Source organism: Sceloporus occidentalis, unplaced genomic scaffold (genome assembly GCF_023333645.1).
Source record: "Sceloporus occidentalis isolate IW3139 unplaced genomic scaffold, rSceOcc1.0.p SCAF_104, whole genome shotgun sequence".
NCBI classification, from domain to species: domain Eukaryota; kingdom Metazoa; phylum Chordata; class Lepidosauria; order Squamata; family Phrynosomatidae; genus Sceloporus; species Sceloporus occidentalis.
The window spans coordinates 3109390-3133886 of record NW_028317084.1 but is presented as its reverse complement, the minus strand read 5'-3'; the positions used below and the strand labels follow the sequence as shown (position 1 = coordinate 3133886).

At 42.3% G+C, this 24497-nt stretch overlaps 2 protein-coding genes across 2 annotated transcripts; both read right to left on the bottom strand.

The window, feature by feature from the left end:
* Positions 1 to 215: 215 nt before the first annotated feature.
* Positions 216 to 4859, bottom strand: CUNH1orf52 (chromosome unknown C1orf52 homolog). The gene is made up of 3 exons (XM_089497577.1): positions 4529 to 4859; positions 2981 to 3191; positions 216 to 788 (listed from the first exon to the last, which is right to left on the bottom strand). Exons 1-3 carry the CDS (start codon positions 4817 to 4819, stop codon positions 706 to 708), a joined length of 585 nt encoding a protein of 194 aa, XP_089353703.1. The 5' UTR covers positions 4820 to 4859; the 3' UTR covers positions 216 to 705.
* A 7826-nt stretch (positions 4860 to 12685) lies between these two features.
* Positions 12686 to 24169, bottom strand: BCL10 (BCL10 immune signaling adaptor). Its single transcript, XM_089497566.1, has 3 exons — positions 23732 to 24169; positions 16498 to 16786; positions 12686 to 14351 (listed from the first exon to the last, which is right to left on the bottom strand). Exons 1-3 carry the CDS (start codon positions 23801 to 23803, stop codon positions 13990 to 13992), a joined length of 723 nt encoding a protein of 240 aa, XP_089353692.1. The 5' UTR covers positions 23804 to 24169; the 3' UTR covers positions 12686 to 13989.
* Positions 24170 to 24497: the final 328 nt, after the last annotated feature.

Genomic DNA, 24497 nt, shown 5'->3' with positions numbered 1-24497 from the left:
GGGCTTGCAAGCTGTAGGGGCTGATGCACTTCTCCCTATGGAGGCTATGATCTTTATGAAAGATATGTTAGCCAGATAATTTAAGCCTTACTAATCTAAATAGGAACCAACTTCAGTTAATTTAGTCTAGACCCACTGATTATGGGCAGTACAGACATACGTGACAGGGAAGTATGGATCTTTTTCCAAATGTATGTAAAACTTCCAAACACTCATCTAAACATATAATTTTATTTTAGTTACTTATTTACATACTTTACACACATTTCATAATAATATCACTGGTACCACAATACATTGTCAAAAACTCCCCATCATATATTGATTTAAAAAATCATTCTGCCACAATAAAAATTTTGTAAACAAATCTCATAATTATCAGTTTCATAAGTCTCATATTTATCAGCTTCATAGATGAACTGTGAAGTCTGTATCAACACAAATATTTATCACAATATTCTAGAAGTTGTGCCTTAAAATAAAAGGTTTCTCAGTGAAACAACTTGAGCAAATACCTATGACATCTATAACAATACCAATCGCTCCAGAATTTCCAGTATGATAAAATATATCACACAAGTTACAGAATCCTTAAATGTGTTGTACTGTGCAACACTGTGGAGTTTTCCCTCTCTTGCTCCAGTAGGGAAATCAAGGTCCAGCAGAAATCCATGTCCGATAATCAAGTTTTCAAAACTCTATGATTCACCGCTGCTTCTTTTTCTTAGTTTGCTCTTCAGTATCTAGCTTGCGTTTCTTACATGAAGACAGTTCTTCCTTTTCATCATCTTGAAAAAAAAGACAATATATGTAAATGCAAAACCATGTGTAGGCTAATGATTTCAAAAGCCACATGGACATAAAACTGGCTTCAACTGATTAGAAAGATAAACACTTGGCAACACATTTAAAGAACTTCAGGGCTCTGTCAATCATAAGCAGAGGATGGATCAGCAGTGTGACTCAGCTGCAAAAAAGTAAATGCAATTTGTGTGTGTGTTCAAGTCATTTGTTTCCTCAGAACCATTAAAACAAATACAGTACAACTGAAAATGTATATTAATGTACCTTACGTGACCTGTCACCACCTTATGGTGACTCCATGAATTCCATGGGTTTTCTTAGGCAAAGAACATTCAGAGATGGTTTTTCATTTCCTTCATCTGAAATACAGCCTAGAGCACCCGGTATCTGTTGATGGTCTCCCATCCAAGAACTAACCAAGCCTGGCCCTGTTTAGCTTCCCAGATCAGATGTATCTTGTGCCTTTAGGATATTTAGGCAGAGGTCATGTCACTATAAATATCATTTATATTTCCAATTCCACAATTGATTCTTGATTAATAAAACCTTTTCTCTTAGGCAGAGAAATTGCTCAGTTTCAGTCTATTTTTGGACACATATCAGAAACAATTTTTATCATCTTCTTCTTAAATGTTTGGTTTAGAAAGCACTGAGCTGATATATGTCTGTCACCTGTATGACTTAGTTATTCTTGTTGCTAACTTCTCTATTAAAACTTCCCAAGAGATTTATGGAGGAAAATGCTTATAGATGAGGATGAACTCACCATAACTATCTAGAAGCCCTAATAACAATATGTACCCATCCCAAGGACTCTACAGAAATGCAGATTAGAAACTACAGATTAAAAATGTAGTCTCAGAAAAGAGGAACTGCAGGAAAACATTTACAAAATCATCTAGCTGTAGAAAGGTAAGACTGCTTTTTAAAAAGTGAAAATCATAATTTATTAGATGTGTTCTAAGACAAACACTTTCCAATATATGCACTAAAGCAAATGTCTGGAAGAACAACTTAAAACACTGACAAATATCAGAAGCATCCTAAATTGTCTTCCAAATCACAAAACTTAAACCTCAGTATAAGAATATTCAGAAAGCATTTTGAAATGTCTAAACTATTGCCCATAGTTCGGCACATAAAAGCAAAAAGCCTCTAACATCAATAAAACAACCAAGCTGGAAGGGCCGAAATGTTAGAGAACTGCCAGGGGCTGTGGTGAATGAATTGTGTTGTGCCTGCCTTGGCTCCCATGGTGGGAGTAAGACGGGATATAAATCCTTGAAATAAAAAAGAAATACAATAAAATTCATCTTCAAGAAATAAAGGGCAATGTTCTGTTCAGGATGATGCAGGGAAGAACAGAGGAAGCAGAGTTGCCTGGTACTTGTGTTGTATGTCTTCAAGTCATTTTGAACTTACGGCAACCCTATCATTGGGTATTCTTGGCAAGATTTGTTTAGAGGAGGTTTCCCACTGCTTTCCCCGAGGCTGAAAGAATGCACTTGCCCAGTGGGTTTCATGGCCAAGCTGGGAATCAAACCCTGGTTTCCAGAGCTTCAGTCCAACACCTAAACCACTATGCCATGCTGGCTGTCACTCACTTACTACCTGGCACTATTTTCTTATATTCCATCAGAAATTAAAGGTGTTTCAACATACCTTTATTTTAAGGAGCTGAATGAGACACTGCTGGCTAATTTTATGACTGGAATCAAACTGTACTACTACAACAACTCAAGATCCCCAAATTGATAGAAATCTCAAGACCCTAAAGGGAAGAATTATCTATTTAAGGTATTTCTCTACTACCTCCCTGCCCACTATGGCTCCAAAGGCAATGAAGTAATCAACACAATTCAGACAGTAGACACATAGAACATTTTAAAAATACATAAAAATATTCTTTAAAGACTTTTAAAAAATGTCTAAAAACAAACCTAAAATTCAATGTTTAAAACAGAACGATTTCATGTGGAACAGAATGGTTTCATCTGCCCACTGGAAGCTCAAGAGATGGAAGCAGTCTAACTTCTTTGGGTAGGGAGTTCCCCAGTTGGGGTGCTGCTACAGAGAATGCCCTGTTAACTGTTAGTTACTGTACTTATATATGAAGGTAAACCAAAATATCACTTTATCTGTCTAACAACGGCCCCATTAAGTTAAGTGACGCTACCTGATTTGACCTGATCTTGCTCTTCATCTTCTGGTACGAAGTTAACCTTGCTGGCATGTTTTGGAGCATCGTCACCATTATCTTCATATATATTAGACCATTTGATTGCCATATCAAGCTCCGGAGGAGGAGGAGGCTTTGTTTCTTTGACACTGTAACTCTCTGGGGGTGGCACAGCATTGGTAGTCCATGCCTTGAATTCTTTAGGAGGCTGTTGAGGTAAACACATCAGGTTAAAACATGGCATTGCCAGGAAATGAAAAGCAAGGAATACATTTTACATTTTATGCAAAGCACAGATGCAATCATAGATATGTAATGCTCCTATACATAGTTTGGGTCTATGTTACTTATGCGACCATGTCCTCCCATATAACCTGGCCCATACACTCAGATCCCCTGGGCAACATTTACTGGTGGTCACTCAAGCTAATCCTAACCAGGGCTGACCCTGCCTAGCTTCCAAGATCAGGGGGGAATCTGGTGCCTTTATGCCAGGTGTGGCTTTTCCTGCCACTGAAGATGGTGGTGGGGTGGGAGTTGGCACCCTGAAGAAATGTGGTTTTCTGTGCTGGGGACTCAGGCAAGAATCCTCTAATCTGCTCAACAGGAACAGCCCAGCCTCCTGGACACCAGCAGAAGAGAGGGATTCCCTACAATCATGCCTCAGCTAGGCCATGGAAACCTACTGAGTGACTCTGGGCATGTCACACTCTCACAGCCTAAGAGGATAGTCATGGCAAACCTCCCCTGGAGAAACCTGGCAAGAAAACCCTGTGACAGGTTCACCTTAGGGTCACCATAAACTGGAAAATGTTTGAAGACACACACAATAAGAGGAAGCCTCTGTAGAGAGCCATTGTGGTTTAATACTTTGAGTGTTGGACTGTGACTCTGGAGGCCAGGGTTCCAGTTCTGTCTGGGACATGTGAGCCCAGTGAGGTGACTTTGGGCGAGTCACACTCTCTCAGCCTCAGAGGGAGGCCATGGCAAAACCCACCCCTGGAGAGATCTTTCCAAGAAAGCCCCAGGGCAGGTTTGCCTTGGAGTCACCCTGCACTGGGAATTACTTGGAGCACACAACAACAACAACAACAACAACAACAACAACAACAACAACAACAGCAATATAGCTGTAACTTGGGCAGATCACACTCTCTCAGCCTCAGGGGGAAGGCAATGGCAAAAGCCTCCTCTGGACAACAAATCTTGCCAAGAAAACCCCAGGATAAGTCAGAAACCACTTGTAGGCACACAACAACAACAACAACATCAACAACAACAAGAAGAGGCAGATTCTATAGAGAGCCATTGTGGTGCAGTATTTTAAGTGCTGGACTCCGGAGACCTGGGTTCAAACCCTGGCTCTGCCATATAAAGCACTGGGGGCCTTGGGGGGTCACACTCTCTCAGCCTCGGAGGGGGCTGGGGCAAAGCCTCCTCTGAAGAAATCATGGCAAGCAAGAGAACCCCAGGACAGGGAAAGCCTTGGAAGAAGACACACAAGAAGAGCGGTTCCCTGCGGGGAGCCCTTCCTTCCTGCCTGACCTCCTCGGGGGCCCTGAGGACGCGGCTCTCCCAGTCGATCTTCTTGTGGAGCGGGTTGTAGAGGAAGGCCGGCCGGTGGACGCTGCGGAAGAGCTCCTCGGGGCCCGGGAGCCGGGGACGGGCCTCTGGGACTCCTTCGGGCGGCCTCCCCTCCCGCTTGGGCCCGGGCCCCGCCTCGCCTTCCGCCCCGGAGCCACTGCTGCTGCTGCCGCTGCTACTCTCCTCGTCGTCGCTGCCGCCGCCTCCTCCGTAAGAGGCGAAGAAGCCCAGCGGGTCCTCCTTGCCCTCCATGGCGGGGGCCGTGCAGCGGGGACACGCCTCCGCCGGAAACCAGGCCCCGCCAGGAAGGTTCCGGGCCTCTGAGGAGGCCTGACTTTCAGGGGCCTTTTGGACTTCAGCTCCCAGAAGCCTCAGCCATGTTGACCAATAGAGTGGGATTCTGGGAGCTGAAGTCCAAACACCCCTTAAAGGGCACACTTTGGGAACCATTGATGTAGGGCTATGTATTGGGCACCCCTGCCCTACAGCCACAAGTTACCCATTCTGCCTCAAACTGATGCTTATGCCAAAGGATAATGTAGTGCCTTTGAGACTAAATGAGAGAGTGAAGTTGGTAGCACAAGTTTATGTAGACACACACACACACCCCATTGGTCCTCCAATGGTTCCTGAGCAGAGAACATAGCCCTACACCAGTGGTTCCCAAACTGTGCCCTTTAAGGGGTTCTGGACTTCAGCTCCCAGAATCCCACTCTATTGGCCAACATGGCTGAGGCTCCTGGGAGCTGAAGTCCAAAATTCTCTTAAAAGGCGCCATTTGGGGATCACTGCTTTATACCTGAAGGCTAATTTATTGTTGTGGGAATTCAAGTCTTTCCCAGCTTATGGCCAACCTCCCTATATTCGTGGGGTGTTCTTTGTTCAGAGGGTTGTGAGAGTGTGACTTGATACAACGTCTGCCCCAATGCCTGTATTTTAGGCAGAAGAGTTGTGGCCTTTCCCTGTATCTCTTTCAAACGCTTTAAGAGTGAAGTGGGCCTCAGGGGGAGAAGACAGGAGCCCCCCCCCCCAAAAAAAAAACTTTTAAAATTAAAGTTTCAAAATTTTGATTTTTTAAAAAAATATAATTAAAATTTTAAATTTTTTGAATTAAAATTAAATTTTCATTTTGAAAAAAATAATAATTAAAACTTTGATTTTTAAATATATATATATATTATTGAATTTTCTTTAGAAACACTGCATTTTAACTAAATCTTCACTATACGACAAACATTCAGTACAAGCAAAAATCCATCAGTGATACTTTTACTGGGAAATGGAAATGCACAACAAGTGTATTGTGCATTTCGATTGGCCAAATAAAGATATCACTGATGGATTTAAATCACTATGTATATGTAAGTCCTTCCTGAATCTTCGTTGGCGAAGCAAAGCCAGACAGAGAGAGAGATGTAAATACAGTACGTTTCCCAGACTAGCATCTCAGTTGCCCCATTTTATCCGTTATAATAACTTTAATTGTATTGTTTTATTGTTATTGTTTACAATTATGATTTATTGGTTACGGTGGGTGGGTGGGTTTCTGGGACAATGTATTTTATTGTGTTTTAATGTTGTTAGCCGCCTCAATCTTAATGGAGAGGCAGGGTATAATTAATTAAATAAATAATATTAAGTTATGTGTATGATATTGTAATTTGAAGGTATAATTTTAATTCTGCTAGGTGTTTATGTCACAACTATTAGCATTACATTCGGCAGGCTGTGGGAATTATGTTTTACAAGTAACATTAGTGCAAAAAAATTGCTAAGGATTTTTTATGGTGTGAAACCAGAGGAGGATGTCAATGAGGGGGGTGACACCAACCGTAGGGACACCACTGTTTCCCCTGAGGCTGAGAGAGTGTGACTTGCCCAAAGTGACCCAGGTGTCCTCACCGCAAAAGAGGACAAAGGGCTGTAAAATGTAGGGCCTTTAAAGAAGAAAAAAAGATAGATAGATAGATAGATAGAGAGAGAGAGAGAGAGAGAGAGATAGAGAGAGAGAGCATGGCCAAATCAAAGCTATAAACCCTGACAGAAAGGTAAATTCACGCTTCTGAGTCATGATCAAAATGGAGGATGTTTTGAGATTATTCAAAGGTTGAAATGGAGGACATCTGGTCAACCTGCGACAGAAGGTTGGAATGGAAGACATGTGTGGGAAAAGGAGGACCTTTGCTCACCCTGGGACAGAAAGTTGAAATGGAAGGCACATTCTGGAAAAGGAAACGCAATGGTCACGCTGGGACAGAAGGCTGAAATGGAGAACATGCCCAGGAAAAGGAAGACCTCTGGTTACCCTGACCAAGGTGTCACCCAGTGGATCTCCACAGCTGAACTGGGATTTGAACCCTGGTTCCCAGAGTCCTGGTCTAGCACTCAAATCACTGCACCAGGTTGGTTTCCACTGTAGAAATAATGCCGCTTGAGTGCATGTTAAGCACTATAGCGATATCCTAAGGTACCCTGGGATTTGTAGCTTTACCATGTCTTTAGCCTTCTCGGCCAAAGAGCTCTGGTGCCTCACCAAATGACAATCCCCAGGAGTCTGTAGGATGGAGCCATGGCAGTTAATGTGATGTCAAACCGCATTATTTCTACAGTGTAGATGCACCCTGAGCTGAAAACTCACAGGTTGCCCCAATGATTATTTTAAAATAAAAGTTAAAGATAACTACCAGCACCCCACCCAATAGTCTCCAATTCTGTTAATTCAGAGCCTGCATTTATCCTCTGAAAATTTTAATACATTTAAAAATAACATGATCAGCTACATCAGAGACCATTAAAAGTGTCTGGCCCACTTACTATATCTTTAAACTCAAAAGTACAGATGTGTTAAGGTGTAGCCACACTGCAGAATTAAAACAGTTTGACACTGCTTTCACTGCTATGGCTTTATCCTAGATTCCTGGGATTTGTAGATTTGACAGCCCGGTCTATCAAAGAGCTCTGATGCCTTATCAGACTACAAATCCCAGCAATCTGTAGGAAAGAGTTGTGGCAATTAACATGATGTGAAACTGCTTTGGTTATGTAGTGTGGTTCAGAAAATCAGTACACAAAGGGATGTTGTCCAATCTTTGATACTACAGTGGGCCCTTGGTCTCGCCTAAGGTTTGGTTCCAGGACACCTATGGATAACAAAATCCGTGGATGCTCAAGTCCCATTAAATGCAATGGCATAGTAAAATGGTGTCCCTTATTTGACATGGCAAATTCAAGGTTTGCTTTTTGGAATTTATCATTTTAAAAAATATTTTCAAACTGTGGAGGCTTGAATCTGTGCATAAAAAATCAGGTCTCACCTGGAATACTGTGTCTAGTTCTGGGCACTACAATTCAAAAATGATGTTGAGAAGCTGGAGCATGTCCAGAGGAGGGTGATCAAATTGGTGAAGGGTCTTGAAACCATGCCCTATGAGGCACATCTTGTTATATGATCGTCTTGTTTAAGTATTTGAAGGGATGGCATGCTGAAGATGGAGCAAATTTGTTTTCTGCAGCTCCAGAGAATAGGACACTGAACAATGGATGCAAGCTACAGGAAAAGATTCCAGCTCAACATTACGAGGAACTTCCTGACAGTAAGAGCTCTTTCACAATGTCATACACTCTTCAGAGAGTTGTGGAGTCTCCTTCTTTGGAGGTTTTTAAACATCAGCCATCTGGCCACCTGTCAGGGGTGCTTTGACTGCGTTTTCCTGCATGGCAGGGAGTTGGACTGGATGGGCCTTGTAGTCTCTTCCAACTCTATGATTCTACTGTATTATTTGCTTTTACATTGTATATATGCCCTGGGCATATTTGCTTTGTCTGAGCCCAAAAAATTTCCCACCTCCAAAATGGGTGTTTGAGCTCTCTTTCTCTCATTTGGCTTACCTCTGTTGCAAATTATGATACCGCAAGCAGGACTCAAACTCTGTGGAATCCCCATCCCTGGGGAAACTACCTGTTAAGCATCTACAAATATTAAAGGCACTGGTCCCTGTGGAAAGAAAAGGCAGTTAAGAAAAGAGGTTCAGGGAGTACACACAACAATTTGGGTTGAAAGTTATGAATATTTGTAATACATGCAGTTTCAGATTTAACTATCTATAAAGCGACTTTTAAAAATGGAAAATTACTGAGGTAGGGGCTGGTTAGTCCTTTCACTTGCAGACATGATTTGCAGAAAGCGTAAACATTTGTGCAATATGTAAATGCAGCCGCCTGGATTTGGGCATGATATGCCCAACGGCATGGGTGACAGAATTGGGGGCATTGGAGGAGTAGCTAATACCCCAGAGGACAGGACCAAAATTCAAAATGACCTGAATAGACTAGAAAGCTGGGCTCAAAGCTAACAAAATGAAATTCAACATGCGGAAATGCAAGGTACTGAACTTAGGGTGGAAAAATGAAATGCACAGATATAGGATGGGGGACACCTGGCTTAACAAACTACATGTGAAAGAGATCTAGGAGTCCAAGCAGCCCACAAGTTGAACATGAGTCAACAGTGTGATGCGGCAGCTAACAAGGCCAATGCGATTTTAGGCATCAATAGAAGTATAGTATAGTGTCTAAATCAAAGGAAGTAACAGCGCCACTCTATTCTGCTTTGGTCAGGCTCCACCAGGAATACTGTGTCCAGTTCTGGGCACCACAATTCAAAAAGGATTTTGAGAAACTGGAGCATGTCCAAAGGAGGATGATTAAAATTGTGACGTGTCTGGAAACCATGCCCTATGAGGAATGACTTAAGGAGCTGGGGATGTTTAGCCTGGAGAAGAGAAGATGATATGATAATCCTGTTTAAATATTTGAAGGGAGCAAGCATGTTTTCTGCTGCTCCAGAGACTAGGACCCGGAGCAATGGATGCAAGCTCCAGGAAAAGAGATTCCACCTCCACATTAGGAGGAACTTTCTGACAGTAAGGGCTGTTCAACAGTGGAACAAACTACCCCGGAGTGTAATGGAGTCTCCTTCCTTGGAGGTCTTCAAACAGAGGCTGGATGGCCATCTGTCGGCCATGCTTTGATTGTGTATTCCTGAATGGCAGGGCATTGGACTGGATGGCCCTTGTGGTCTCTTCCAACTCTATGATTCTATGAGAGAGAGAAAAATACTACCAAAAAGGGAAGAGGGCTAGTGATAGTGGGGAGGGTTTCTAAATCAAGTGAGACTAGTTATTTTATTTGTGCTACTATAAATGGTGCCTAAATACCCTAAAGCCAGATTCTGACAAATCCTGGAAGCTAAGCAGGGTCAGCTCTGGTTAGGGCTTGGATGGGAGAACACCAATAAATACCAGGTGCTGAGGCCTATATTTCAAAAGAAGGAATTGCCAAAGCCACTTCTGAGTATACCTTGCCTGAGAAAATCCCGTGAGGTTCATGAGGTCATCCTAAGTCAACAGGTGATTTGAAGGAACACACAAACACACAATAAACTTGTTAGTCTTTGAGGTGCTAGACAACTTTGTTCTTCTAAGAACAGACTCACATTGTCTCAAAGGCTGCATCCACACTACAGAAAAAATCCAGTCTGACACCACTTTAACTTCCATGGCTCAATGCTATGCAATTCTAGGAATTGTAATTTGTGCCACCAGAGCTCTCTGAGAAAGAAGGCTAAATGTCTCACAAACCTACAATTCCCAGAATTTGAAAGCACTGAGCATTGGCATTGGTGGTGTTAAGAATTACTTCTGCAGTGCAGATGCTGCCAAATTCGCCATGTTACAGCTGCTGAGAAGGTAAAACGAGCATAGTTTGAGGAATGGCGGAGGAATAGTGGGATAATGAAGAGCATCATTTATTAAAATAGGATGCTATTTAATATTACTGTTTTTCAGACATACAAATTGTATCACCATAGTTGCCAAATCAGAACTTCTAAGAATAACATTTTGCAACACCTCTTAACTCCACCCATGTAATTTCCTCTGTATTGAATGTGTTTTTCTTGTTAAATTTTGCAGTTTCACCACCCAAGCTACCATTTACTCCAACTTTTTCTTCTGCTTTTTTACACAGCCCGTTCCTAGATTTTGCACACCACCGCAAATTTAGGCATATTGGTACTGGGCACATATGTGGCTGTTGAAATGCAGCATTTGGAAGAAAAAAACCAGAACAATTCAAGAACACAGTTATTAAAGGAGGCTTACAGATTCCCATATTAAAATCCTCCCCCCCCCCCCCGCCAATAATCTCATTCTTATTTTTTGGGGCAAATGCAGAAATTGATACTCTGGTCACAAATACGTTTTTGCTTTGACATTCACTCCCACGCTTTCCTCAAAAGCATTAAAAACAGTTACCACTGAACTGAAAGCAAGGTGAGCACATGGAGATTACACTAGCAAACCTTTTTTTAAAATCAATTAGCTCTACCATCAGGATGGCAGCAAAAGGTTGGCGAAGAGAGCTGCACACTACTGCAATCTTCGCTATGCTGCCTAACATACGATAGCCTTCAGGTTCAGTGGAGGTTGCTGTCTTGTTATCAGTATTGACTGGCTGTATGCCATAACAACAAATGATTGATTGATTATCAGTATTGAAGAAAGATTTAACTGGCATGCTGATTTAACAATTAATCTACAGAATGGGAGAATGCTTTCCTCTTTGTGTCAGGCAGCAAAATATCTTAGACTGGCTCCACTAAAATTAATTCTTCTCCTAGGCTCAGAGTTAACCAGAAATATTTGTGATTTACACAAACTGACGATTTTTTTAAAATCTTTTTTTTTTAAATATAAAAATTGTTTTAGGGTCGGAACAGAGAGGCCAAAATAAAGCTGCTTCGGGTCACTTTGGAGGTATGCTGTTTAAATGACACACGCATCTTAAGAGGCCAGAAGCTGCATCAAAGTTGCACTCCAACCCTTAGGACTGGAGCGTGGCTTTGGTGCAGCTTCTGGCCTCTTAGCATACCACCAAAGTGACCTGAAACAGCTTTATTTTGGCCTGTCCGTTTGGGCCCTTAGACTGCATCTAAACTGCAGAATTAATGCAGTCTGATACTGTGTGAGCCACTATGGCTCAATGTTTAGGATTTGTAGTTTAGTGAAGTATTCAGCCTGGTGTGTCAGAAAGCTCTTGTGCCACAACAAACTACAAATCCTAGAATTCCATAGGATTGAGCCATAACATTTAAAGTGGTGTTGAGCTGCATTAATTCTGCAGTGTGGAAGCAGCCTTATTTTATATTTTAACCATTAAAAATACAATCATTCCCAAAGGTTTTCATTTTATACAATAGTTGCGACTATTCTAGAATTTATATTATTCAAAATACAGTAGTCTCTCGATTATCTGACATAAATGGGTGGGCTGATAGTCAAATAGCCGAAAATGTCAGATAATCTGGAGGGGCCAAGAAAAGCCTTGAAATCACTATGAATTACAAATTCGGCCCTGCTCACCGCCGCCGCACTTAGGGCTGTGTTTTGAGGCGAGGCTTCACTTGCCCTTCTCTCCTTGCCCGTTGTGGCCGCCATGTTTGGGAGCGTGTCTGGGGGGCGCAGAAATGCCTACAGTCACACCCCCAAGCAGCTACGACGTCGGATAATCCGGAATGTCAGACGACCGAAGGACGGATAATTGAGACTCTACTGTATGCCTCAGTAGCTGCGTACAGAGTATTCACTCACAAAAGTTTTGACAAATAGATTAAGTATATGGTAAGAGAAAAATCCCTGATGTAATTCCAATATCTAGGGAGTCATGACACACTTTCAGAAGGAATCACCACCCTGCAAGGGAGACTCATTACTTCACAACTATGTAAACATAAATTTGCTTATTATTTACCAACATATACAGCAGGCTATCAAATACATTTTTATCAAATAAAAACATCACCAAGGAACTTTGACCAAGGTAAGTTATGAAACAGGCACACTGTCTCAAAGACTTAACAAAATCAAGATCAACTTGAACTGAAGACAGACTAGTGTGTTCTCAGAGAGTGACTAATCTGTGGTTACATAAAACTTCTTCATTCTCTTATCAAATATTGATAAAATACTGGCCTGAAATCCTATACACACTTATCAGGGAATAAACTGTACTGAACTCAATGGGACTTGCTTCTGAGTAAACATGCACAGGACAGATCGGTTAGTGTAACTAACCTTGGTAATTTAATGCACATTTTATTCCAAATGCTTGTTTAAAAAAATACAAAGATATATTTAGCACGTTTGTTGATATCAGCAGTCTCAAAGAAAGTCAACTTTCTGTTGGCTTGAAACAATCTTAATTTTAAATTACAAGAGGTACTGCTTCCCTGAGGTCCAGAAAGTGGCTATGTAGTATCTATAGCAAAAGAACGGGGAAAAAAGGCAAAAAATGTAAAACTTGTTTGCGACTTGGATAATGCCTGATAATGCTCATTTTTAAATTGTGTATTTTTGAAATTGGACAGACTTCCATATTTTCATTTTAGTAATTTGAGACAAACATATCCTCCTTGTGACTGCATGGTGGAAAGTCTCTTGGGATTTGTTTTACCTTGGAAAAGTGAAGACTTTTTTTTAAAAAGAGATTTTAAAGATTTTTGCTTAAAATTGCAACTGTGCACATACCTATTTGAGATAAGCTCCACCAAGATGACTGGAACATGTTCTCATAGTAAAGTAATTATATTTTAAGCACCATGGTCTGAAATTGCTAAGACTATGAATGTTAAGTACCCAGAATGTTTGTTTTTACTTACTTTAGCCAGTCAAACATTATATTGTTAAGTACACCCTTAAACTCCCCTTGAAGTTTAAGTGAACCAAAGGTTACTCAGAAGATTCCAACAGTATTTACCAAATGAAGAAATGAGGGATTTGTTCAATCAAATGAACATACACCAGAAAAGGGAAACACCCTATGACAGATTACTAAGCAATCTTTTTGCTCTCAACCAGTAACCACCCTGTTGCAATACAAGCAATGCTCTCCCCTCTTTGTTAAGGGCTTCTTTACTTTTTACTAATATTAGTCAAGCAAAGTATAGCAGCCCTCCGTATGAACTTTATACAGATAGTTTTAAACAGAATCTGTAAAATCCTCTTTTAAGAATTGTTTTAACATCTTCCCCTCCACCCTCATATTATTTTTTTTTAAAAAGAAGACTCCCCTTAAGAGCCCTTCAGGCTGTTATCTTGGGACTCACTTCTGAACAATGTATAGGACTGTACAGTGAAATGAACAATTAATGAAAGCAACCTAATAAACAGTCAAAGTAATTACAGAAAGCATTTCATTTTAATTTAAAAAATATTCCCTAAAACACTTAATGGATCCAGTAAGTTCTTTGAAAATGAAGATATTCATTACTTTCTCGAACCATGGCTTTACAAGTTTAGATTTTTTTTTTGTAGAAATACACAAGGCACCCAATATAGTATTACTCAACTACTCAAAAAACGAGTTCACTGAGGAAGAAGTGAGCGGGATCTTAAAGGCAGAAAGGGATTGTCACTTGAGGTTGTACATGTTTCCTCTTGTTCATTCTGCAGTTGTGGTGGAAGAGGTGGAGCTCCAGAATCGCCAGGTCCAGGAAGGGTGGCTGAGAAAACTGAATTTTCCATACTTCCAACTTCTGTTATAGGTAAATTCATTGAACAAAGAGAAGCAGCAGATACGAATGCAGCTGTACTATATTCTCCAGTAGGAACGTAGGTTGTTTCTCTGTCTTTTCGGCTTTCAAACACATTTGAGTCATTTGACTGGGACCTAGAGAGATTGTTGGTTTGCTGACATACTGTAGCCATGCAGTTGCTACAGCCCAGTCCTGTAATAAACACAGATCAGATTATTTGTATAAGGTCGTACTTTTTTTTTTTTTAAAGGCCTACAAGAGACTGTTATATGTTGTCATATCGTCTTGCAAGCCAGTCTTGCTCCAACTTAATATTTGTGAGATAACAAGTTCATAGGGGAATTTTAGCAATAGCAATAGCAGCTTCATTTATATACTGCTTCATACCGCCTAAGCAGTCTCTGAGCGGTTTACTACTGTACGCTAATTGCCCCCAACAAGCTGGGTACTCATTTTAGCGACTTCAGAAGGATGCAAGCCTGAATCAAGCTTGAGGCCCTGGCTGGTACTGAATTCATAACTTTATGGTTTATGACGGAGTGGCTGCAGTTTAGGCATTTAACCACTGTGCTACCAGGGATTCTTTTAAAGGGCTTATGTGCAACCTCAAAGAGGCTGTTAGATGACATGGCCAGTGGCGCAGAGGACACAAGCAGGATACAAGTAGTACCAGCAAATGACTTAAATAAATAGTTTTTTGTGGGTTTTTCAGGCTATGTGTCCATGTTCTAGAAGAGTTTCTTCCTGACATTTCGCCAGCATCTGTGGCGAATAAAGTCTGAGAAACTGATACCTTCCAGGAAATACAGAATGTAAAATACAAATAGATACTTATCCACATGTTATGATAATATTGGTTACTAGGCAAAGGCAGGAAGGTGGATTATTGGTGGGTGCAAGGGACAATTTTTACCCTCGTGGAAGACAACTTTTTGTCACTCTCTGGTTTTGATTCTCAATTGGGGGGCAACCTTTTTGGTTTGGGGTTTTGGCTTGCAGGAGTGGCTGTTTTGAGGTAAACAGTCACTCTGGAGTAGTAACTATTTACTATATGTGGTGTGTTCTTTCCACCAGATTTTTAATGGCCCAAGGGGTGGACTTTTGTAGGATCCAGGGAAGAGGAAGTTGCAGTCCTCTTGGAGTTCTCATAGAGCAGTGGTTCCCAACCTGTGGGTCGGGACCCCTTTGGGGGTCGAATGACCCTTTCACAGGGGTCACTTAAGACCATTGGAAAACACATATTTGCATGTAGCAATGAAAATAATGTTATGGTTGGGGGAATCACCACAACATGAGAAACTGTATTAAAGGGTTGTGGCATTAGGAAGGTTGGGAACCACTGTCATAGAGGGTAGGATGCTCAATGCCCACTACTGAAAACATAGGTTAATAACATTTAATTTGAGAAAACAGTTTTGAAATATATAGATCTTTATTGGCTGGGCAAAGTTAAGTTGTTAGAATTAATAGTGGTTCCTGATTTTCCTGTGGAATGGTCTGCTTTATAGTTCAAAGCCTGATCAGTAGATTAAGTTGTTTGACCAGCTGGCCAAAGACAAATTGCTTGGTGTTAAGAGATATCTGGCATAACTTAGGAGATAAATAACTACCTGAAGCATTTCTTTCTGTGAGCTAGGTTAGGAAAATGCCTTAAAAGAAGTAGCCCTTTCCAACTCTTGAGGACTGATACTAGCCAATCTACTTTTTGATGTGTTGCATAAGAAGGTATTCAGTACAACATCACACAACTGACTGGGTGCATTGGCACACCAGGAAAGCTCCTTTCCATTGCTGACATGTGGCCGTTCCCATCCTCCCTCTCTGGGGCCTGAAACTCTGCATAAGGATACTGCTACATTCTGCCAACTTCATGCAGCATCCCAACCAGTCCCTCCAATGAAATCTTAAGAAACAGAGAGACTACAAGCACTGGCCCCACCTTCCCTGTTCAATATTGCCTACACACTGAGAGATTCCTTATAAAGGGGATTCCTGTTCAACATGAATAGGTTCTCTCTGTGATTGGAAATGCTGATTCTGCAGCCAACATATGGCATGCCTCCTCTCTCTTTATTAGCTCTGGAAACAGCCAAGCTTTTTCAAAGCTAATCACAGAAGGGCCACTGGACCAGAAAGTCAAAGCAATGGGAGTGTCCACATTGCACATGCGTATGAGAGAGAAGGAAGGTTGTATATGTCTGTCTGTGTGTGAAGAAAAAGAAGCTGCATACCTCCTGACTACTGTGGCCCTTGGAAGAAAAATTGTTCAACCATCCCAGATTTATGGGATCATCAAGATTTGATACTCAATATTAATAATTCAGTTATCGAATCTTACCTTTAAGGCTTTTTAGTTTTTCATTTTTTGCTTTCAAAACAGCATCAGTTATCTTTTCCAAGAGGAAGTTCTGTGTTCCTTCACGTCTGATGGATCCTACCAAAGCATCTAGTCCTTTTGGATGTTCTGCTAAGTAATCCAACAACTTCCCAGCCTTCTTCCTGCTTGAAGATTGACAAGAGATTTCTTCAGTGTCCTCTCTACTGAGTATTTTCCTCGAACGTAGATAATCAAAGTGTCTGTCTGCAATTATTTTGTCACACAGATAGTCTCGCAGCCATTCTAAAACCTGGCATAAAGATAAGACCCATGTTAGTGACAGCTGAATTGCTTGTCATCTGAACTAGGGATGTGTGCTACTGTAAAAAGGAAATCCAATACTCAGGAGCAGTGAACTAAAACAATATGCACAACATGAAATATAATTTTAGGCAAAAATGTTAGATACATTGCTTGGTGCACAAGTGATGAGCTAAGTTCTGAGTTCAAATATCAGTTTATGCACAGAGTAATTGAGTAATGTATTTCACAAAGCTGGTTGAAAGAGCTAAGAGTTACTATCTAAAGTGCTCTGAGCATCTAGAAAAAAATTCAAGATGTATGCAGATATACCTCAGTTAACTAAGTAGAAGAGATTCTAAGCATTAGTTTTTAAAAAGAAAATTTGGCACCAGAGGCAGAAATAACATGGAAAAAACAGGAATAAACTCCTATGCCACAAAAAAGAGGAGCAGTTGAAAGTATTTCAGCAAAGTTTTCATTCAAACAATATGGATAGAGATAATGAAACAACCAGGTCAGAGAATCCTTGCAGAAATAAGCAAAAGTCTTGTTGTTGTGTACCTTCAAGTCATTTTTGACGTACGGTGACCCTAAGGTGAGTCTATCGTGGTGATTTCTTGACAAGTTTCTTTAGAGGGGGTTTGCCACTGCCACCCTCCAAGGCTGACAGCATGTAACTTGCTCAAGGTCATTGAATGGGTTTCATGGCTGAGCTGAGAATTGAATCCTGGTCTCCAGCAGTCATAGGGCCAAAGAAGACTGTCAAAAAATCCAGCTTCCCAGGGGCTTGGGGCTATGGCGTAACCACAACACACACCCCAAAGCCTGCAGGAAGATAGCACCACACTGTCTGGTCATTTACACGGCGGCTGCTTTATGGCGCTCTGGTGGCAAGACGTGTAGATGCTGCATGCCGCAGGAGCACTGCAAAGTCTTGGCGGTAGTGGAAAAGCCAGCTTTTGCCAGCTGAAAAAAGAACAGCTTTCTGCCACTTCTTTTTGTGCTGGCAAATAGCCAGATTAGTGCCACGGTATGTGGTTGCCACAGCACACAGCTCCACAGCAGCCCCAATCTGGCGGTTTTGGGTAGTCTGTTTCGTCCCATATTCCAACACTCAAACTACTATGCCACACTGGCTCCAATATCGATAGGTGTAAAAATGAAACAAATCAGGTCAGGTAATCCTTACAGATGTAAGCAAAAACGTTTTGAGCCTGCTAGAGACATGTGAAAGCTTCTTTCAAATGCATGAAGGATGATTTTTAAACTGTCACCAGCCTCTTTACTTATGATTTCCATTTGGTAGCCACATTTACAGTTATGTTTCCTTAATGTAATGGGGGTAGCTAGTGAGGCAGCTTTTCTGCTTTCTCCTTTTCTTTATGTTTTCCTGCTCATGCATGCTTAGTAAGGGATTCTAGAGACAGCTGCTGTCTATTTTGTCTGTTTTTAAGCAGCCACACAAGGCAACAACAGGATTGGCTAGTGTAGAATACTGTGATTTCCTAGCTCATGCATTACATTGTTTACTGTAGACATGCTTTGGGCAAACTGATACAGAAAGTATGTGTTTCTCCTCCAGCTTTTCTTTACCATTCTCCTAGTGCCAATGCCGTTTAAAAAAACAAAAACAAAATCATTCCAGCCAGACGAGGAGGGAAAGCCGAGCCAGAGAGCATAAAAACACTTTGCAAAAAGAAGCTTCTTTGACAGAGGCTTTGTTAACTGATGCATGCCCCTATTAAGCATTAGAACAAACACTTCAAACTAAAAAAAGAAAGGTCATGCCACACATCTGGCAAAGAATACTACAGTGTTTTGCATCATACTCTTCTGCAGCCACAACAGTGATCTCCATCTCACCTACTCACAGCTGAAAGAGGAACAGAAAATGAAGCTATGAGTAATTATGGGGCATAAGTCTGACATTCATTACTAGTATAGAGCAGAAAAATAGTATTCAAATTAATGATCTTGAATTTTTCAGATACAAAAGAATGCAAGTAGATAATTTCTAGTCAGCATCGATAGTAAAAGCTTTTAAAAAAAAAAAGAAACACAATTTTTGTACCACACCATCTTGTGTGCTTGTTTAATTCAGGGTAGGCTGGTTTAAACCATATGATTAAAAAATACACTCCTGTTTTTAAATTAATTATTCATACACAAACACACATGTTTCAAATGTCTGATCGTTACTACTATTTTCCAGCCCTCTTTCTGTAACGAGGACTATGTGAATGTAAACATTTTAACTGCAACAATTTATTGCCAGTTGTTTACTGTTAGATCAGTATGTAGTCTCTGTTGCTTTTTTACGGAGCTCCTTTCACTGCATGTATCGCTGGCGCTGCCTTTACACAGCCACGCCAGCAATACGAAAGAGAAAGGGGTTGAGTGGCCCCTTTCTCTCTTTCCCTGCTGCTGTCAGGGTGTCTTGGGGCATGAAGCCCCAGGACACCCTTTTCCAGGCCATGGGGAAGTGGCTTTTTGCCACTTCCCCGAGGCCTGGAAAAGTGGCGGGTCGGGGCCTCCGGGGCTGCTGCTGCTGTGGCCGCTCAGGCCCTGATCCATCAGGGAAAGGGGCGGGTGCAGGCCACTCGAAAGGGGCGGTCTGTATCCTGCCATACTCCTCAAACTACTACCAAGAACTTATTCAGCAATACATTTCTTAGGAATCATTATTTAAACATGATGCCTTGGTCTAAACATTAAAGTTAGTCTTTTTTTAAAATTAATACTTGTTTTAAATCTCTCTCCCTCTCTCTTTGTAGAGGTGTGTGTGTGTGTGTGTGTGTATAATGACACACACACACTTCTTCTGCAAAGCTTCCATTGATTAGCAGTAAGTCTAATTCTTTCCCCAGAGTCTTTCTTACTTAAACAGACACATCTTCACAGTACTTTGCAGATGTTCAGAGTATTTTGAAATGACAATGAACCATATACACTATTCTAGATTCATACAGTATAAGGTCATAGCATCCCATTCTCATACATTTATTATGTCTCAAAAACTGAAAGAAAATGGTGTGAATACATTTATGGCAGACAAACCAAAATAAATCACTCTACAAAAGCCTTCTGAGGCCCTGTTCAGATGGTGATGAATCTAGGTTGCATCTTTGTTGTTCACATGCATCTCAAACGCACCCAATTAAGATTGGGGGGGGGGGGCTGCCAAACCCCCACTAAAACTGGGATAATTGATACTGGGTCACCCCCCCGACCTTTTTTTAAAAAAGATTCGCATTGTTGGCAATGTGACGCTATTAGACCCAGGATAATTTGGTATTAAACTCTGCATGCCTTGAATGCGTTTTGAATATGTTTGCACTGTCGATGCCATGCTTATTTGAATGCTAGCATGTGTGAGCAACCGAACTCCCTGCAATGCGCATAGATGCAGTTCCATAGTGTGAATAACAAACCTGGAATGCATTAGTGAGATTATTAGCATAGCTGCACGCGCAAAAAAAGATATCTGAATGACCCCTGAAAGTGACTTAGCAAAACATGAAGAGGTCAAATTCTATGAAAGCAAGGCAGGGAGTTACAGAAAAGAAAAGGTGCAATCAATCTTTCAATATATTTCTCCAGAGAATTGCAAGGCAATTCCACATGGACTAGAAGCCTAGCAGGATGATTTTCCTTCTTTCTACAATCAAGGAAGTGACGACAGAGAATACCAGGATGAAAGAGTGAAAATATAACTAGGATGAATAGATGAGGAATGGGAAACAACATTTGGGTGAGTAAAGGGAAAGACAGTATAAAGTTGGCCCTCCACATTTGTGGGTGTGACTTTTGCGGATTTGATTATTTCTGGTTTTGATTAATACGTTCTCTCTAGGAATCTCTAGCTCCTCCAGCACAACTCTGCCAGAAGCTGACCATAGAGGTGTGCTGGAGAACCTAGAGGTTCCTAGAGAAAACACTTCTCTAGGCATTTGTAGGTCCTCCAGCATGATCATTCAGGTAGATGTTAACCATAGAGCTGCTCTGGAGGACCTGGAGTTTCCTAGAGAGATGTTCTCTAAGGTAAAAAGAATAGCTTGTTATTTGTGGTTTTTCCACATTCACGGGGGTCCTTCCCCCCCTAACCCAGCAAATGTGGAGGGAGCACTGGACTTAGCTTGATGGAAAAGAAAGAGCATCAGAGTGGGTGAAGAAAAGGAAGATCCTCAACAAGAAAGGAAGGAAAGAGCAGTGAGGCAAATTAGAGCACTAAGATTTGTAAGCTATGTGAAGCTGTGTGTTTCTGCTAGTTAAAGACTTCATAATTAGCCTGAAATATACACCAAATATACTCATATTGACTTTCAAGTGATGACAAACCCACACCTGTCCATCAATGCCATTAATAGACAGGTAGAAAGGTATGGAGGCTAAAGATCATCAAAGTGTTTAATATAGAAACAAAAAGGCAATTTGCCATAAAGGTGTAACATTAACGTTATTACCCTTCAGCCCACTAGCTTTTATAACAGGAAAAAACAAAACTGGATCAAGTGGAAGAAGAAAAATTACTTCCATTGACTCATATGTGTGTCAAGCTCAACTACAAAAGAGGGGAATTCCTTTAAACTCTCCAGGAGAGCCTCCTACATACAAATCTGCAAACTGGGGCAGAACGCATGCCATTGGGTTGACCTTCCTTCCTCTTTTCATGCTCTTCCAATCACCAACAAGCCACAGACCACAGGTTTTCCTTGATTCTGAATGAAAGACAAGAGGTTTACCTTCCTTCTCTGTTCCTTTTAGAGGCTGTTGCTAAGGGAGTTGATCATGTAGGAAAGCACACCACTGTTAAGACAGCTAAGTATAGGAAGTGATCAAGACCTAGCCCTTTGATTTCACCAGCCACCTGACTTGCCAAACAACAGCTTCATTCTGCAAATGACCAGTTTGCCCTCCAAATCCAGAGATTAGCTAATGCTAATTGCCAAAATGGAAATCCCAAGGTGTTTTGCTGAAAACCCTATCAGTGGAGTGTTCATTGCTCACAGTTCTCTCCATTATATTCATTTCCAACACAGCCTTTATTCAAACCCTCTTTAGTTCCTATTGTCCTAGATTCCAAGGTCCTGGCTCAGTACAAGGGAATCCTGGGAATTGTCGTTTATTGTGGCAACAGAGCTCTCTGACAGAGAAGGCTAAATGTTTCCTGGCCAAACTACAGTTCCCAGAATCACCTTTGCACTGAGCCAGGACAGTTACAGTGGTCTCAAACTGGATTATTTCTGCAGGGTATGTTTTAGATACAGGACAAAGAGCTGATGGGGCTGAGAGAACAAAGTGGGTGAAGAGAACACAGGAATCTCTTGGGAACTCAAGGGGATGGGAGGTTTGAAACAGAAAGGCCAGGCATAGCATAAAGCATCTTCCACTGAATAGTGTGCTTTGAAAGGTTTTGGAAGCAAAAGCCCTGGCAGCCAGTTTCTAGGAATCCCTCTCTTCTGCTGGTGTCCAGGAGGCTGGGCTGGGCCTGTTCTTTCCTACCTGAGTCCCCAACACAAAAAGATACATATTTCTCCTAGGTGCCAATCAATTCCCACCCCAAGCTGTCTTCAATGACATGAAAAGCCACACCTTGCAAAAACAAAACACAAAACCCCACCAGATCCTGGCAGTTAAGCAGGATCAGCTCTGGTTAGGACTTGGACGGGGAGCCGCCAAGGAACACCAGGTGCTGCAGGGGCTATATTTCAGAGGGAGGAACTGCCAAAGCCCACCTCTGAGCATCCCTTGCCTGAGAAGAACCACAACATTTGTGGTGTTTCCGTAAGTCGACAGGCAGCTTGAAGGCACACACACACACACACACATTTTCATCTATACTGTATTTGTTTTAATGGTGTAAAGCACCTTGAAACCCAGCATTTTAATTTTAATGCTCTGTATGTTGCCAAAATGCCCTAAAGGCACCAGATCCCAGCTGATCTTGGAAGCTAAGCAAGACCAGCCCTGGTTAGTACTTGGATGGGAGACTGCCAAGGAGCAAGAGGTGCTGTAATGTATGTTTCAGAGGAAGGAAAAGCCATCCCTGGGTATTCCTTGCCTGTAAAATCCATTGTTGTTGTTAACTGCCCTCCTGGGGAGGAGGCATTTCCAAGCCCCCATGTCCTCCCCCTCTCTGCTGAGGAAGGCCTATAGATTCAGGCCCATGACCATCTGGCCTGCTGCCTTCCTCTCTTTCCTCTATCCCCTGCCTTTCCTAGCACTGTTCTCTTTCCTAATGAGAGAGGTATGTCTTCTTGTGATGTGGCCAAACTATGACAGCCTCAGTGTGATCATTTCAGCTTCCAGGGAGATGCGCTCTCTTCTCCAGCACTGCTTCTCAGATGGGTTGGTTTTCTTTTTACCCACTTTCTTCATTCTCCAGCTCTGACATCCATAGACAGGATGGCCATAAGTCAACTTGAAGGCGCTCACAGGTCCTTCACATACTAGATTACTAGACCACACTCTTATAGCACTGATACTGCACTCCTGCTGCATTCTGGGATTTGTAGTTGAGGGAGGGGCATTTAGAGTTCTCAGCCAGAGAGTTCTTTGGCCTCACTGAACTACAAATCCCAGGATGCAACAGGAGGCAGGAATAGCGGCGCTATGAGAGGGGAGTGCGGAAATGTGGAAAGAAGCTTTAACCCTAGACTTTAGTCTAGGGAAGCTCATGCTGCTAACGTCTTTCTCTCATTGAGTCTCGAAGGGGCTGCGTAACAATAATGAATGAGAGGCAAGAAGGAAGTGCCCTACAAATGCCCCCTCCAGCGAAATCCAACTCCCAGAGTCCCATAGCCTCCAGCCAGCAAGAGACTTAAAGACTTCTCCAGCCCTGTAGCCTCACCTGTAGTCACACTCTCTCAGCCTCAGAGGACAGACCTTGCCAAGGAAGCCCCCAGGCCAGCGCTGCCCTTCCCCGCTCCCTCCCTCGCTGCTCTCCACTTACTTCCTTCTTCACCTCCGCCATTTCGTCGTCGGTGAGGCAGCGCTCCGGAACCATCATCCCAGAGTCCGCCATGGCGGGGGAAGGAAATACCACCGAGCACGCCTTCAGCAGGAGAAGGACGGACAAAGCAGACGGGAAAGGCGGGGACCGGAAGGAGGCGGAACACCAGAGGCCTGGCCGAAGCCGCACGCCAGGACAAGCTGCCCGCACTTCCGGTGGAGAGGAGGACGCCCCGCCCCCACGCGCCCTGCAGGCACAATCGTGCTCATTAAGGTCTTTTGGACTTCAGCTCCCAGAATCCCACGCTATTGGCCAACGGGGCTGAGGCTCCTGGGAGTTGAAGTCCAAAATTCTCTTAAAGGGCACAGTTTGGGGACCACTCTGAAGGAAAGAAGGACCAGAGACTGGAAGTAGGCGGAACACCTAAGGCTTGGCCCAAGCCGGACGCCAAGAGAAGCTGCCCGAATTTCCGGTGCAGAGAAAGAGACCACGCCCACTCCCTGGAGGCACATCTGTCCCCTTTAAGGGATTTTTGGACTTCAGCTCCCAGAATCCCAAGCTATTGACCGACATAGGTGAGGCTTCTGGGAGGTGAAGTCCAAAATTCTCTTAAAGGGTACAGATTGGGGACCACTGTGAAGGGAGGACCAGAGGTGGACCTCCGTTTCCATCTTTCTGTCCGGGAGGAGTTCCATAATGTCCTCCATTTTTGTATGTGTGTGTGTACACACACACACACACACACACATATTATAAATATAATATA

Bases quoted from the DNA above. Each gene is read 5' to 3' on its own strand.
- CUNH1orf52 (XM_089497577.1), bottom strand. From the start codon at position 4,819: ATGGAGGGCAAGGAGGACCCGCTGGGCTTCTTCGCCTCTTACGGAGGA. The intron at 3,192-4,528 runs GTCAGGCAGGAA...TTACCTCAACAG, and splicing joins TCCTCAGGGCCCCCGAGGAG to CCTCCTAAAGAATTCAAGGC. The intron at 789-2,980 runs GTAGCGTCACTT...TTTTTTTTCAAG, and splicing joins GCAAGATCAGGTCAAATCAG to ATGATGAAAAGGAAGAACTG.
- BCL10 (XM_089497566.1), bottom strand. From the start codon at position 23,803: ATGGCGGACTCTGGGATGATGGTTCCGGAGCGCTGCCTCACCGACGAC. The intron at 16,787-23,731 runs GTAAGTGGAGAG...TCTTTATGCCAG, and splicing joins TGGCGGAGGTGAAGAAGGAA to GTTTTAGAATGGCTGCGAGA. The intron at 14,352-16,497 runs GTAAGATTCGAT...TGTTTATTACAG, and splicing joins AAAACTAAAAAGCCTTAAAG to GACTGGGCTGTAGCAACTGC.